At 40.4% G+C, this 12,722-nt stretch overlaps 1 protein-coding gene across 1 annotated transcript in view; it reads right to left on the reverse strand.

The window, feature by feature from the left end:
* Window positions 1-7,437: 7,437 nt before the first annotated feature.
* The window catches only part of USP12 (ubiquitin specific peptidase 12), a 28,528-nt gene continuing 23,243 nt past the window's right edge, over window positions 7,438-12,722 (reverse strand). The window contains exons 7-9 of the mRNA XM_065730183.1: window positions 11,497-11,694; window positions 10,365-10,443; window positions 7,438-8,356 (exon numbers count right to left, since the gene is read on the reverse strand). Of these exons, the coding sequence (XP_065586255.1) occupies window positions 8,255-8,356; window positions 10,365-10,443; window positions 11,497-11,694 (379 nt within the window). The 3' untranslated portion in view covers window positions 7,438-8,254. The remainder of the gene's footprint in view (window positions 8,357-10,364; window positions 10,444-11,496; window positions 11,695-12,722) is intronic.

Here is a 12,722-nt window from a genome sequence, read left to right on the forward strand (position 1 = left end):
CCCCTTCATGCATTAGGAAAAACATTCAGGAACTGACAACTGTGTGACATAACCCCCAGGTTGGCCATTAGCAAGAATCAGTGATTTCCATATAATTATCCAAACCTCCACAAAAGACCGATCCACCAAACACACGGAATGCTAATGTGAACGCTGACTTCCCATCTCCACATCTCCCTTCTTATAATTAAAATAAAGCAATGGCAACAGTGAGAAACTAGCACCGATACGAGCATATCTCGAACTTGGTTCACCAAAATTAGTAGTCTAAGAGAGTTCTTCAGTAAATTACTGATCACACAGCTCCAAAGCAATTTTAAATTCAGTCTTAAAATGACAGAATAAGAAGAATGTTTCCTTACTTTTTGTTTCGCAAGGAAAGCTGAAGATGTTTGCATCTCAAGGATGAGGCACGGGGAGAGCTGTAGTTCCATGAGGGTCCTTGTGCTCCTGTGGAGCACTCAAAACGTTTGTTCTCTCAAACATTCGGGAGCACAGACTTCATTACTCCTAGCTTCTGCACTGTGCTCTGTTCTGTATCAACAGAGGTATGCAAAATACCTAACTCCTACTGAATTTAATGATTAATTGGATTTTTCTAATCTCTCTACATGTTGACCCCTACAATCTCTGCCTGAAGGAGCTGACAAGAAAATGCAGTGTTCTTAGCACACACATAACTAGCCACAAAACACCAGAAAATCATAGAATCGTGGATCAGAATCCCAGAATCCTTAGAGCTGGAAGGGACCTTTAAAGGCCATCTAATCCAACTCCCCAGCAATGAACGGGACACACAGCTCAGTCAGGCTGCCCATGGCTCATCCAGTCTCATCCTGACAGCCATGAGGGACGGGACATCAACCGCATCTCTGGGCAACCTGTTCCAGTGCCTCACCACCCTCACTGCAAAAGACTTCCTTGTATTCAACCTAAATCTCCCCTCTTTTAACTTGATACCATTTCCCCTTGTTTTATCACCACTGACCCTGCTACAGAGTCTGTCCACTTCTTTTCTGTAGCTCCACTTTAGACTGAAAGTCCTTCGTATTCATCTTCTGCCAGCAACGGGCACTGGAATCAGAACATGGTGTAATAACATTACGTTCGTGAGCAGATGTTAAATATCCCTCATGAGAAACCACCAAATTGAGCGTGTTACAGCAATGATGACTTGAATGAAAAGAAAAAAAAAGAAATCCAGCAAGGATGTACCTAAGTCCTCAATGCTGTTATAACTGTTGCACACAAGCAGAAGAGAAAGCAGCCGTTTATGCAGCATTGTGCCCAGACTCTCTGCTAACTTTGTAAGTGCTGTTTTGTAAGACAGAGTTTTTAACGTGCGCTTCATGTAGGGGCACAGCATCAAATTCAGCAGTCATTGCTGTGTTAAGACTACAGGCAAGAGTCCTCAGCAGAAGAGCAGGTTGAATGGTTGCACTCAAACCTGGTGATCAATGGCTCGGTGGCCAGGTGGAGACCGATGCTGTGTTGCGCTCCCCAGGGGCTGGGATTCAGATCAGTTTAATGTGAGCTGTGAGGTCCTGCAGTCCTAAGCACAAATACAGACTGTGTGATGAGTGGATTGAGAGCAATCCTGAGGAGAAGACTTGGGGGGAGTGGTGGATTCAACCTGAGCAGCAATGTGCCCTCCCAGCCTAGAAAGCCAGCTGTATCCTGGGCTGCATCCAAAGCAGCGTGGCCAGCAGGGAGGGGGAGTGATCCTGCCCCTCTGCTCTGTGCTGTGTAAGCTCGCCTGGAGCACTGCCTTCAGCTTTGGGGCCCCCAGCACAAGGACAAAGGCTGTTGGGCCAGGTCCAGAGGAGACTATGAAGATGAAAAGAATAAAGGCTTTAAACTAAAAGAGGGTAGAATTAAATTAGATGTAAGGAAGACATCGTTTTCTCTGAAGATGGTGAGGCCTTGGCACAGGCTGCCCAGGGAAGCTGTGGATGTCCCATCCCTGGAAGCATTCAGGGCTAGGCTGGGTGGGGCCCTGGGCAGCCTGGCAGCCGGCCCTTGGCAGGGGATTGGGACTGGATGAGCTTTAAGGTCTCTTCCATCCCAAATCATTCTGTGATTCTGCAACACTAAGCAGCCCCAGAAAGCCACAATTTCTCTTTTTTGGTGACACATGGCAGCTGTGTTTTCACATTTCTTACACTGAAACTTTTGTGCAGTTAAGGACAAATATTCATACATTGTAACTGCTATCACAGATACATCCTTCAGGGAAGTTTCCCACTGAATGGAAAGCAGCAGCTGTGGCTGCTGTGTCTGGGTGTATCATAGCACACACCACAGAAGATGCCAGTGTTTGGACATTCTGGCCTTCAGTCTGGCAGCATAGGCTGATAAGTCTGTATACTACGCTCTCCTATCAGCCTGCACAGTCAGCTTTCTTTTGCCCCCATCCCAGATTCTTGAGTCTGTAATACTTAGTGAAAAGCTTACAATATTCCTGTGAGCTTTATCTTTAAACGTTACCAAGTTTAGCCAAGGGTGACATTCTGCTGCTTTATGTTCTTTAACAATTACTATTACTCACTGAAGCACAACAATTATCATGAATATATATTTTTAAATGCCAAAGTTCTTTTTTAACCTCTTTTTCTCCAAATATGTGTTATCTTGCACACAAACCCACCATGCAGAAAGAAAGAAAAAAACAGCTTAGAATAGTGGCTTTTGTCTCAATTCTCCAGCAGTGAATTATGAATTTTCTGCAGGTAACGTAATAGCAGAAAAAAAAGGCTAATTAATGTTTTGATCTGTATGTGTGGAAAATAGCTCATGGTCTTCAATTGGGACCCCTCCTCCTGATCTGCAATTTAGAAAAATTTACCAGGAAATTACAATAAAAAAGTGAGCAACCATCACAGCTGCATCTTCAACACAGCCTTCCTGTTTTCTAAAAAGGGAAATGGAAAAGCGCAGTGTCCGCTCTCCAAGCCTCTCATGCACACAGCAAGCACACTCCTGCTGAGAGCACGCTTCCTCCAGACACTCACTGAAGCTTCTTGGTGGCTGCTCCATGAGTACTGTGGGACCACTGTCATTTAACATCTCTGTGCCATCAACTGTATCCTGGGCTGCATCAAAAAAAGAGTGGCCAGCAGGTCAAGGGATGAGACTCTGCCCCTCTGTTCTGCCCCTACGAGACCTCACCTGGAGTACTGCATGCAGTTCTGGGGCCCCAGCACAAGGACGTGGAGATGTTGGAGTAGGTAAAGAGGAGGGCCATGAAGATGATCAGAGGGCTGGAGCACCTCTCCTGTGGGGACAGGCTGAGAGCTGGGATCTTCAGCCTGGAGAAGAGAAGGCTCTGAGGGGACTTTATAGCAGACTTCCAGAACCTGAAGGGGGCCTACAGGAAAGCTGGGGAAGGGCTTTTTAGAAGAGAATGCAGCAACAGAACAAACAGAAATGTCTTTAAACTGGAAAAGGGTAGATTTTGACAAGATATAAGGAAGAAATTCTTTACTGCGAGGGTGGTGAGACACTGGAACAGGTTGCCCTGTGAGGCTGTAGATGCCCCCTCTCTGGAGGCACTCAAGGCCAGGCTGCATGGGGCTGTGAGCAACCTGGTCTGCAGGGAGGTGTCCCTGCCTACAGCAGTGGGTTGGAACTACATCATCTTAAGTGTCCCTTCCAGCCCAAACCCTTCTATAGAAATACACCTTAGTAAAATCTGGGTCCCATTAGCTTATATTCTCTCTCCTTGGTATCTAGCTCCTACTGGTAGTGTTGCTCATCCTGTTAATACCATGATACTGCCATGTTGCCATGCTGAACTCAAGTGAATCCAAAAATAATCTACCCGAAGGTATTTTCTATCAAACAGATGTTTCATTTTCCAAATATGTTTCAGGTTCTGCAACAATGTTAGGGGGAATTACAGAATGGCTTCCACGGTCTCTTTAAAAATATCACAAAAGGGGTACATCGAAATGGTGGCATTTATTCAACCCTGTGACTCCAAAAAAGTGCATTTGCTTTTGAAGAGAAACTTCACCAGAGAGGCATGGGGATTAGAAGACGAAACAGCTCCAGCTCTTTTCAATGAAAAATGTATATAAAACGTAATAAAATTTCTTATCTTAAACACTGATCTCCACTCTGAAATACAGCTCATTAATTTAACAGACCTAAAGAACAAATAAAACACACACAAAAACACCATTCTTTAATAAGGAACGAAAGTCCACAGCGTGGTAGAGTGCTTTGAATACCCCCTAAATCCTCCAAAACAGTAGAAAACTCTATTAATATAATATTTTACCTCTTAGGAATTCTTGTTTTTTCATCTAGTATTTTCGTAAGTAACTGCAAAGATCTTCTGCACATTCTCTGCAAGATCTGAGCTAGGCATCCTCTCCCCTGGATTTGATAACCTGTGGAATGCAGATCAAAGACATGATCCTTCCGTAATTAAAGCTCCCTGATGTTGCCAGCAGGAGCTCTACACAAAGAGCAGACAGCATCTCTGCACTTATGTGAGCCCTTAAAATCTCTTACGCAGAGCCAATCATCACAGGCTGTTATAGGGAAAGGAAAAATATCACACATGAGCTTCTGGGAGGAACCTGGAAGATATTATTCAGTTCCTTTTACCACTGGTGATATTTGCAAACAATCTGCCTTATACATCCAACGTGTACTTAAACAAGCTCACCCAGCAGGAACTCATCAGCCACTATAGCAGATAGTGAGGTTTAGCTCACTTAACAAAGGAAGAGGCAGACCATCCTGCAGATGTTTTGAATACAGATCAAACAAAGCTTATTTCTGCCTCATCAGACTCTATTATTAGAACTAGAAACTGATTTCAGAGATCTCTGTGTTTAAAAGATGTCTGTTGGCACCGCAGCTGACCTGCACAGCTCAGCTGTATCAATCAATCAGAAGCAAAGCTCCAGTAAAACAAACAGCCCTTGAATACAGATGATGGAGAATATTAATGTCAGTAATAACTGAGCACCTGGAGGCTTGCATGTAAAGAGAATAATGTATTATACATCTCACATCATTCTGTGAGAGGTTAAGAGGGCTCTGAAGCCTCACAAGTTAGAGTCCATAAAATGTTCACACTGCATTACCAAAAGGGAAAGCAAAGGATGATTTAAGATCAGCTCAGACAAACATGAGGGGAAAAACTGAACAACTTAAAACTGGAAAGCCACTCCATGAGAGCAAATGAGCTGCACCTGGATCATCTGCATCTGGATTAATTAAACTTCCAGAAGAAACAGACACATACGTATCTACTTCACTTCAAATAAAGCTAAGTAATTTTTGCTGAATAAGAGCTGAAGATTTCACATATCAAAATTTCTTTTAAGTTGCCTTTACTGCTCATCTTAAACCTACAGCTGAGAGGCTGGGCTGAATAACACAACAGAAAGTTCTTTTCACTTTAATACATTGTGAAAGTAACAGCATTTCAAAACACTCCCTCTTCTCTACCTCAGAAACCAAGAGTTGACTTAAAAACCAATTCTAGAGAAGTACACCACCAAAAGCACGACTGCCACCGGACTACTTCAGGAACAACAGATTGAGATATAAAGGCACTGTACTCAAACACACTCAGCTTCACAGCTCAGGGCTGGCAGCCCAACACAGCATCTCTGGACACTTAAGATTTCAAAACATGGAAAAGCACAGAAGACAGCAGACTGACCACGAGGGCTCTGCAAAGGGTGCAGTACTTACCTTTAGAGAACGTATTTTATTTGATAGAAGTTTTTGTTGCAATATACAAAATAGAGGACCATAGTCCCAATTAACATTTGACACAGTTACACAGCAAATCATTTCCACCATTTACAACACCCAACGACTTTCCCACACTCCCCACTGTATCACAGTCAAGAAATAATCCCATACTGCTTTACATACCCAACAGTTACATTTTGCACTTCCCTGCATCTTTACTTTTTCTAACAAAGTTGTAGTTTCTGATAAAAGTTTAAATGAGAAATTACAATTATTTCAGCTGAAAAAAAAGTGAAATTATACATTTGGAATACTAATCTCAAAAACCCTACGCAAAATAAAAGTCAGTGTCTTACAAAAATATGTTGCAGGAGTAAAACCAGTGGATAAAACACAAGTGTCTCGTGTTAGGGTATAAAGTATTTAGCAACTAGCCTCAGCTTCAAGCTACACCACAAAAAAGAAAGGGAGCAAACATTTATCAATCAGTGAAACAGAGACACAACAGTTCTTTAGTTCTTTTACAATACTGTACCTTTAGTATGCAAAGGACTTCATCCTTTAACGTGCACCATTAACCAGCTGCCTCACCTCTTAGCCCTTTTCCCACAGAAAGCTGAAAAAAGGTTTTAAAGTTATTTAATTCCTCAGGAAAAATCCAATCGTATTTTCTGCATCCCCCACAATATTGAAGCGTTACTTTACAATGCTGGTACTTGGACAGTTTGATCACTATAAATGATTTTATATAAAAGCAGCCCAACCAGGGCTTCAAAAACTTTGTTTTACAAAAGCAGTTTGTTACAGTATGACAGTTGCTAAATAGCCCAATTTATTCAGTGACCCTGTTAAAGATTTGTTCAACTGAGTGAATAGGTGAAGTCATTTCCTGAGCTAAAAGATACAGGTAACTAAATAGATATAGCAGCAGACAGGAGACATTCTTTTTAGAGTTTGCAACAGTATCAATAAAATAACCTTAGAAAAGTATAGTAAGGTACAAATCACTGGCAGAAGAGGGGCGACAAGGACATCCGAGACTTGATTGCCATCATCTGGAATGAATATCCCCTGACTTTCCAGAAGTTACATTCAGCTACTGTCAGACAAAGTACTGTTAGTTAAGTGGAAGAATGTCAAATCACAGTAGTTCACATTTATTACAGACCAGGTGTTTTGTCAAGATTTAATTCTTAACGCTATTTCATAAACCTAAAGCAAGATATAACCAGCTGGTTTCAGATTTTTTCACCGTAGAGGCGAAACATCCTCTTTATACTACTTTTAAAGGAATGTAGTATATCTGCAGTCTCACGAAATTCTAAGCCTAGCTCTTTTCATTGCTTAGACACAATCTGTACTTGAGACCTGGAGTGGTTTTTGAGATAGTCACCCACGTTACAGGTAACATAAGTGGATCCATTTTTAGGAGAGGGAATGATATTCTGAAAATGGTTCCAATTTGCTTAGAGCACAAGGCATTAACGAACAATTAAAGAACTATCAAGCCTGGTGTACCACCACCACACCATCTTTTTCTTCTGATATGCATTCTTAAAAGTCTTCTACGTATAACTTTGATCACTTTTTTTCCCACACATTAATGGAAAGATAATATTCTAATTTAATTAAATAAAGTACTTAACTTAGATACCAGTTTCTCCAGAAGGAAATCTCTCTACTCATTTTTAAAGACATTGTAGGCATTGCTTTTAGACTTTATATTTCTTTCTTTTTTTAAACATTTAAACATAATTAGTTTTAATTCAAACTAATATATAAAATCCCCAGTACTGGCTAGAATAAAGAACAATACACAAGATCCTAAGATACAATAATTTATAAATAAAAATATACTATTACAAACCAAATCTTTCCCCATACGGAGACTAAAAGCCATAATCTTGACTGATTGTTCCCGATCATACATCATAAATAATGTAAGCTTCTTCAGAGAAGCAAAACATACTTGCCTCCCTGACACTAGTTTGTATCTTCAGTCAAACTACTACCATCAAGAAGGCAATTGGGCCCAGATATATCTTTTTGCTTACACGGTAACGTTCCGGCCTTGTTCTTCCAAAATAAAGCACAGGAAATTAAGTTTACAAAGAGTCCTTTACCTCTTACATGTGAAGTCTGTATAAAATAGAGATCGCTAATGCTCCTATTGCACCCATCTGGCAGTGCTGCTAGAATCTGATTCAAACTGCACTGAAGTCCATGAAAGGTTCTCCAGTGACCTTAACAGGCTCAGAATTAGGACCATGGAGCCAGCGTTTCCTAACAGAAAGCTCCTGCAAGAGTGGCTGATATCTGTTTTTGCTTACGGGACACAGTGGAAATGTGTAGTCAGCATGATACCTGAGCAAATAAAATGAAAACAAGACAAAGGTTTTAAAAATCCCAAATTCTTTGCTTGGTCGTGTGCAAACCACGCTACTGCCCCTGGAGCTTCCCGCTTCCCTCTGTTTGCAGTGCTTGCTCCAGTCCAAGAAGACGTGAGGCATAACGATCTCTTCACTACAGCTCCCCCTCAATCCCGAGACTGATAGAAGAGGATGTAACCAGACTCAGAGTTCTTTGAGATGTCTGATGTCAACCCGTAGAATTCTTCAATAGCTTGTGCATCAATCTTCTGCATGTAAAATCCCAAACGTTTAATGTAAGTATATAATGCATAACATATATCACATTCAGTTCCACTCCAGAAACTGTTTTCAAACAACTTGCACATATTATATAAAGTTATGAAATCCAAATAATTATTACAATTTATTAGATTTTGGTTTCCTATCTGTCATCAGCTGCACAGATGGTAGCAGATATACAGATTCATATATATGTGTGTGTGTGTCTGCGGGTGTTCACTTTTAAGTTAAGTTCACTTAAGTGAACCTATGAATGCAACCAGAGATGCACTGCTTGCATAAGTTTCACATGGACTAATCTTAAAGGAAACAATATTGCACTGAGACTTTCAATTCACTATCAAGAATGTATGTGCAAATTACCATTTCTAATCCTAAACACTGGACACCAATCAACTGCAGACAAGAACAATTAGAACTCAGAGGATGAAGGCTAACTTTTTCTCAGTTCTTCATTCCATTTTTGTGGAAAGATTTAAAACATCTGGAAAGTGAAAAGAGTATATTCTGGTTTTCACTTTCATCACCTTTGCATACAAAAGAAACAAAGTAAAAGCAAGCTACCTTGCCACGTTTAAACCCAGCACAATTTGGCTACAAACAACAGAAAGGTTGAAAATCTTCATTCACTTCGACAGACTATTGAATCTCACTTTTATTATAAGAATGGGAATCTTTCTCAGGAAGGAGCACGTCATTCGAACTTGTCATGGGAATAACAGACAGCAAGATGCTTAAGATCTGTGAGAAGATTCTTTCCTTCCTTTTCAGAACGGTTCAGAAGGAAAAAAAAAGAAAAAAAAACGTACAAGAAATTTCCAGGTGTTACTACTTCAGAACTGAAAAGACTGTGCTTTATGTTTGTGAGATTATTTGAGACCTACCACAGCAGCTTCTCTTTTCCCTGGAGGAAAGTGAACTTTTGACTCTTATCAAGGCATTTCAATTTACAGTGCATCTTGATAAGGCATACAAGCAATCCTTTTACTTTCCCCAGCAACCCTGCATATTTCCACGTTCAGCATTTCCTATGTGAAAAACAATCCGTAATATGACTTAGCGATAAGAAATTCTTACTATCCTTGAGTTGTCGTGCCAATTAACACCCTTAATCTAATACCTGTCTCACTCATTTTTCTTCTTTTTAATTATGCAGTTCTTGTATACTGTTAGGAAGAACTTAAATTATTCATTGTACAGCCTTAATTAAATTTAATAAAAGACTTGGACAGCATAGTCATACTTCTGCTGCTGCATGAGCAAAGACAAGGTGGAGAAAAAGATAACAGAACAACTGAAAAAATGGAAACAATCTACAACGCAGTCTGCTCTTCCCCTCAATAAAGGGTAAAAGGTGACTGATGAAATAAATTGGCAAAGTCAAGACTGTTGAAGGAAATCCACTAGCTCCAAGAGATTAGTTAATAAATACATTTTAAAAAGCTTTTAACTTGTTAGGAATTCTTGAATTCCTAGAAGCATAGCTAACATTAGCCAAAATACTGTGTGCAAAAAGGCTCTTGTTTCAAGGATTAACTGTGAGATTTTACATTGCAATCTAACAGGTTTCAGTCTACTTTGACACTTGCTGCAGTTATCTCCAGGACTCTCCATCTAACAGACTGATCCACTCCAATAGCTCATAGCTTCTTAGTAGGAATAAATATTGTGTACCAGCAGCTTGCTTACTCTCAGAGCAGTGGTAAAATCCTTTCTGCTGTACCCCTATGTGCCATACGCGGCGCCAAAGGAACAGATTACCAAATGAAGGTGAAGGACACTGGCAACAAAGAAGCTTACTTTAAGAAGTATGAAAAGCAGAACACAATTCAAATTACTGTACAGTCAAGTAGCAAGGTGCAGCTCTGCTCACTCAGTTCTTGCTCATTTAGAATGGGTGTTAACATGACAGTCTTCTATGTCATCAAGCAGCAAATAGGGGTGCAAGTGCTCTGCTAAGTACAAGAAAAAAATCCAGGGTTACTCAAAGCTTACCTCAACAATATCATCATCAAAAAGCAACCAGAAATCATGACTCTTCACTATTGCAATATAATGTCCTCTGTTAGGGCCACTGGAAAATACAATTAAAAAATACAAATCATAAGACACACAAACGTACAACTATTGTTCAATAAAGTGTTTTTTTTTTCTTGTAGAAAAGTGATATTTAACACTAATTAAAATGGCTACCAAATGATTTCTGTTTGGATGTTTCTTTTCCTTTTCTCTGCCAACTCAAATAGTTTTCATAGCAATGCTTTATGCACGTATGTTTTACCTATAAAATTAAGGACTAAGCAGCACAGGCACAAAAGCATAAATGAAAGGAAATAAAAGAGAAATAGAGACATAAAATAAATAAATAATTCTGATGCTTCATAGCAATTGAATAGATCCCAAAGCATTTCATGGTCTTCATAAAGAAAAACACTGAGTTCAACCACAGTCTCAATATGATATCTCTTTATCTGTTTGGCTGTTAAGGAAAAAAAATAAAGAAAAAAACCAACTTAATTAAACTGATAATTTAGGAGTTGAAAAATCCTTACAGCAATGAAAGGGTTTCCCATTTAAACTAAAGCAATTACAATGCACTGATCTTTAGTTTATGACAGAAAATTCTCCACAACTGCAATGGGAACAAAGAACTCTAAGAGCATCCTGCTTGTTAAACAGATTTCAGGTAAGGAAATGATACACTTACCTGAACCTCACAACTGAAAGGGAACGAGCATTTAACGCAGTAGTGGAACTGCCTCAGCCTGCTACCAGCACTCACACAATACTTCTGGATTAGGCAGAAACTGCTATTATAGAGTAATATGATATGGGATCTGTTTTATTTTTCTTTTGAAACAGTTAGGCTCGCTCAAATTCTCATGTGAATACACTGTAACTGCTTTCCAAAGTGAACTGTCATGGCAACAAGGCCATATATCGTCAGGATTAGCAGCACCTGCTCACAATACCTTCTTTTCTAAGAAACTTTTAGGAGACCTTTCAACGCTGTTAGAGTTATGTGACTTGGGGAGGGTTTTTTTTTGTTTTTTTCTTTTCTTCATGAAAAAAAAAACAACACTTTAGCTTTTATATAAAAATCTCTTACATAACATACTGTTATTACCTTCCACAATGAACTACCACGGCAACGAGGTCATACATTCTGTCAGGATTGGTGGCATCTCCTGAGGTGTTAAATAAACGAAGCTCTAAAGGAAAAACTACTCTATAAGAGAGCTTTGTGTATCTATGCAGCTGATCCATGTATTTAAATCTCTTCAAATGGAGAGCTAGAATCATAGGCAGCTTCTTTACTTTCATCCTGAAAAAAAAAAAGAAACAAAACAAACAAAAATAGTATTTCCAATATTGAGGCAAACTGTTCTGCTGACATTAACAGAGAGAACTTAACCACTGAAGCCTTGAACAAACTTCTGCAAGTATTAAAAAGGCACTCAGATCATCATCCATGTAACCAATACTGAACTCATCCTGCATTGCAAAACAAAAATTGGATTTTAACAACTGAGATAATTGCAAATGTAATTGAAATTGAAGCTAAACGAGTACCTGCAAACAACCCACACGGTGATTTAGACTTTTAGTAGGTCTACACAGCAACAGTTTGGAAATGGGTGGGCTGCAGGGTGGTCTCTGTGAGCAGAGCACAGCACTGCCCTATGTCAGATCAGAGCCATCTCCAGCTGCTCCAAAAGGGAGCTGCTGATGGCCAAAGCTGAGCCATGAGCAGTGCTGGACACACGACTGGGAAGAGCAGATGTACAACAGCAACTGGGAGAGAGGAGTGAGAAATGGGAGAGATGCAGCCCTGCAGCCCCCAAGGTCAGTGTAGCAGTAGCTCCCTGCAGCCTGGGAGAAGCCCATGGAGGAGCAGACTGCTCTCCTGCAGCTCTTGGGCACCATGCAGAGCAAATCTCCAGATGCAGCCACGGAGAAGCCCACAGGCAGCATTGGATGTGATCTGAGGGAGGTACAGCCCACAGAGCAGCAGCCCATGGAGAGGAGTCTGCAGTGGAGCAGGAGGGCTGGGGGAGCTGCTGCCTATGAGGACCTGTGCTGGAGCAGTCCCAGAAGGATGGGCCCCATGGTACAGAGTCATATTAGAGCTGTGCTAGAGCCTGTTACAGTTTAATTTCCTATTGAATTGGTCAACTCGTACAAGCATTTTAGAAAAGGCAATACCACTTTGTCACATTTATATCACTTCAGGTTTTCATATCAAGCCATTCATTTAACACTGTCAAGGGATACAGACAGCACACTGTTATTCCCCACACCTCATGCTGCCAGAACAAGATAATGCTAAGCACTAGCACAGTAATTTGTACA

The sequence above is a fragment of the Cyrtonyx montezumae genome, unplaced genomic scaffold (genome assembly GCF_038088225.1).
Source record: "Cyrtonyx montezumae isolate F1298 unplaced genomic scaffold, pur_monq_1.0 scaffold_12, whole genome shotgun sequence".
NCBI lineage: Eukaryota > Metazoa > Chordata > Aves > Galliformes > Odontophoridae > Cyrtonyx > Cyrtonyx montezumae.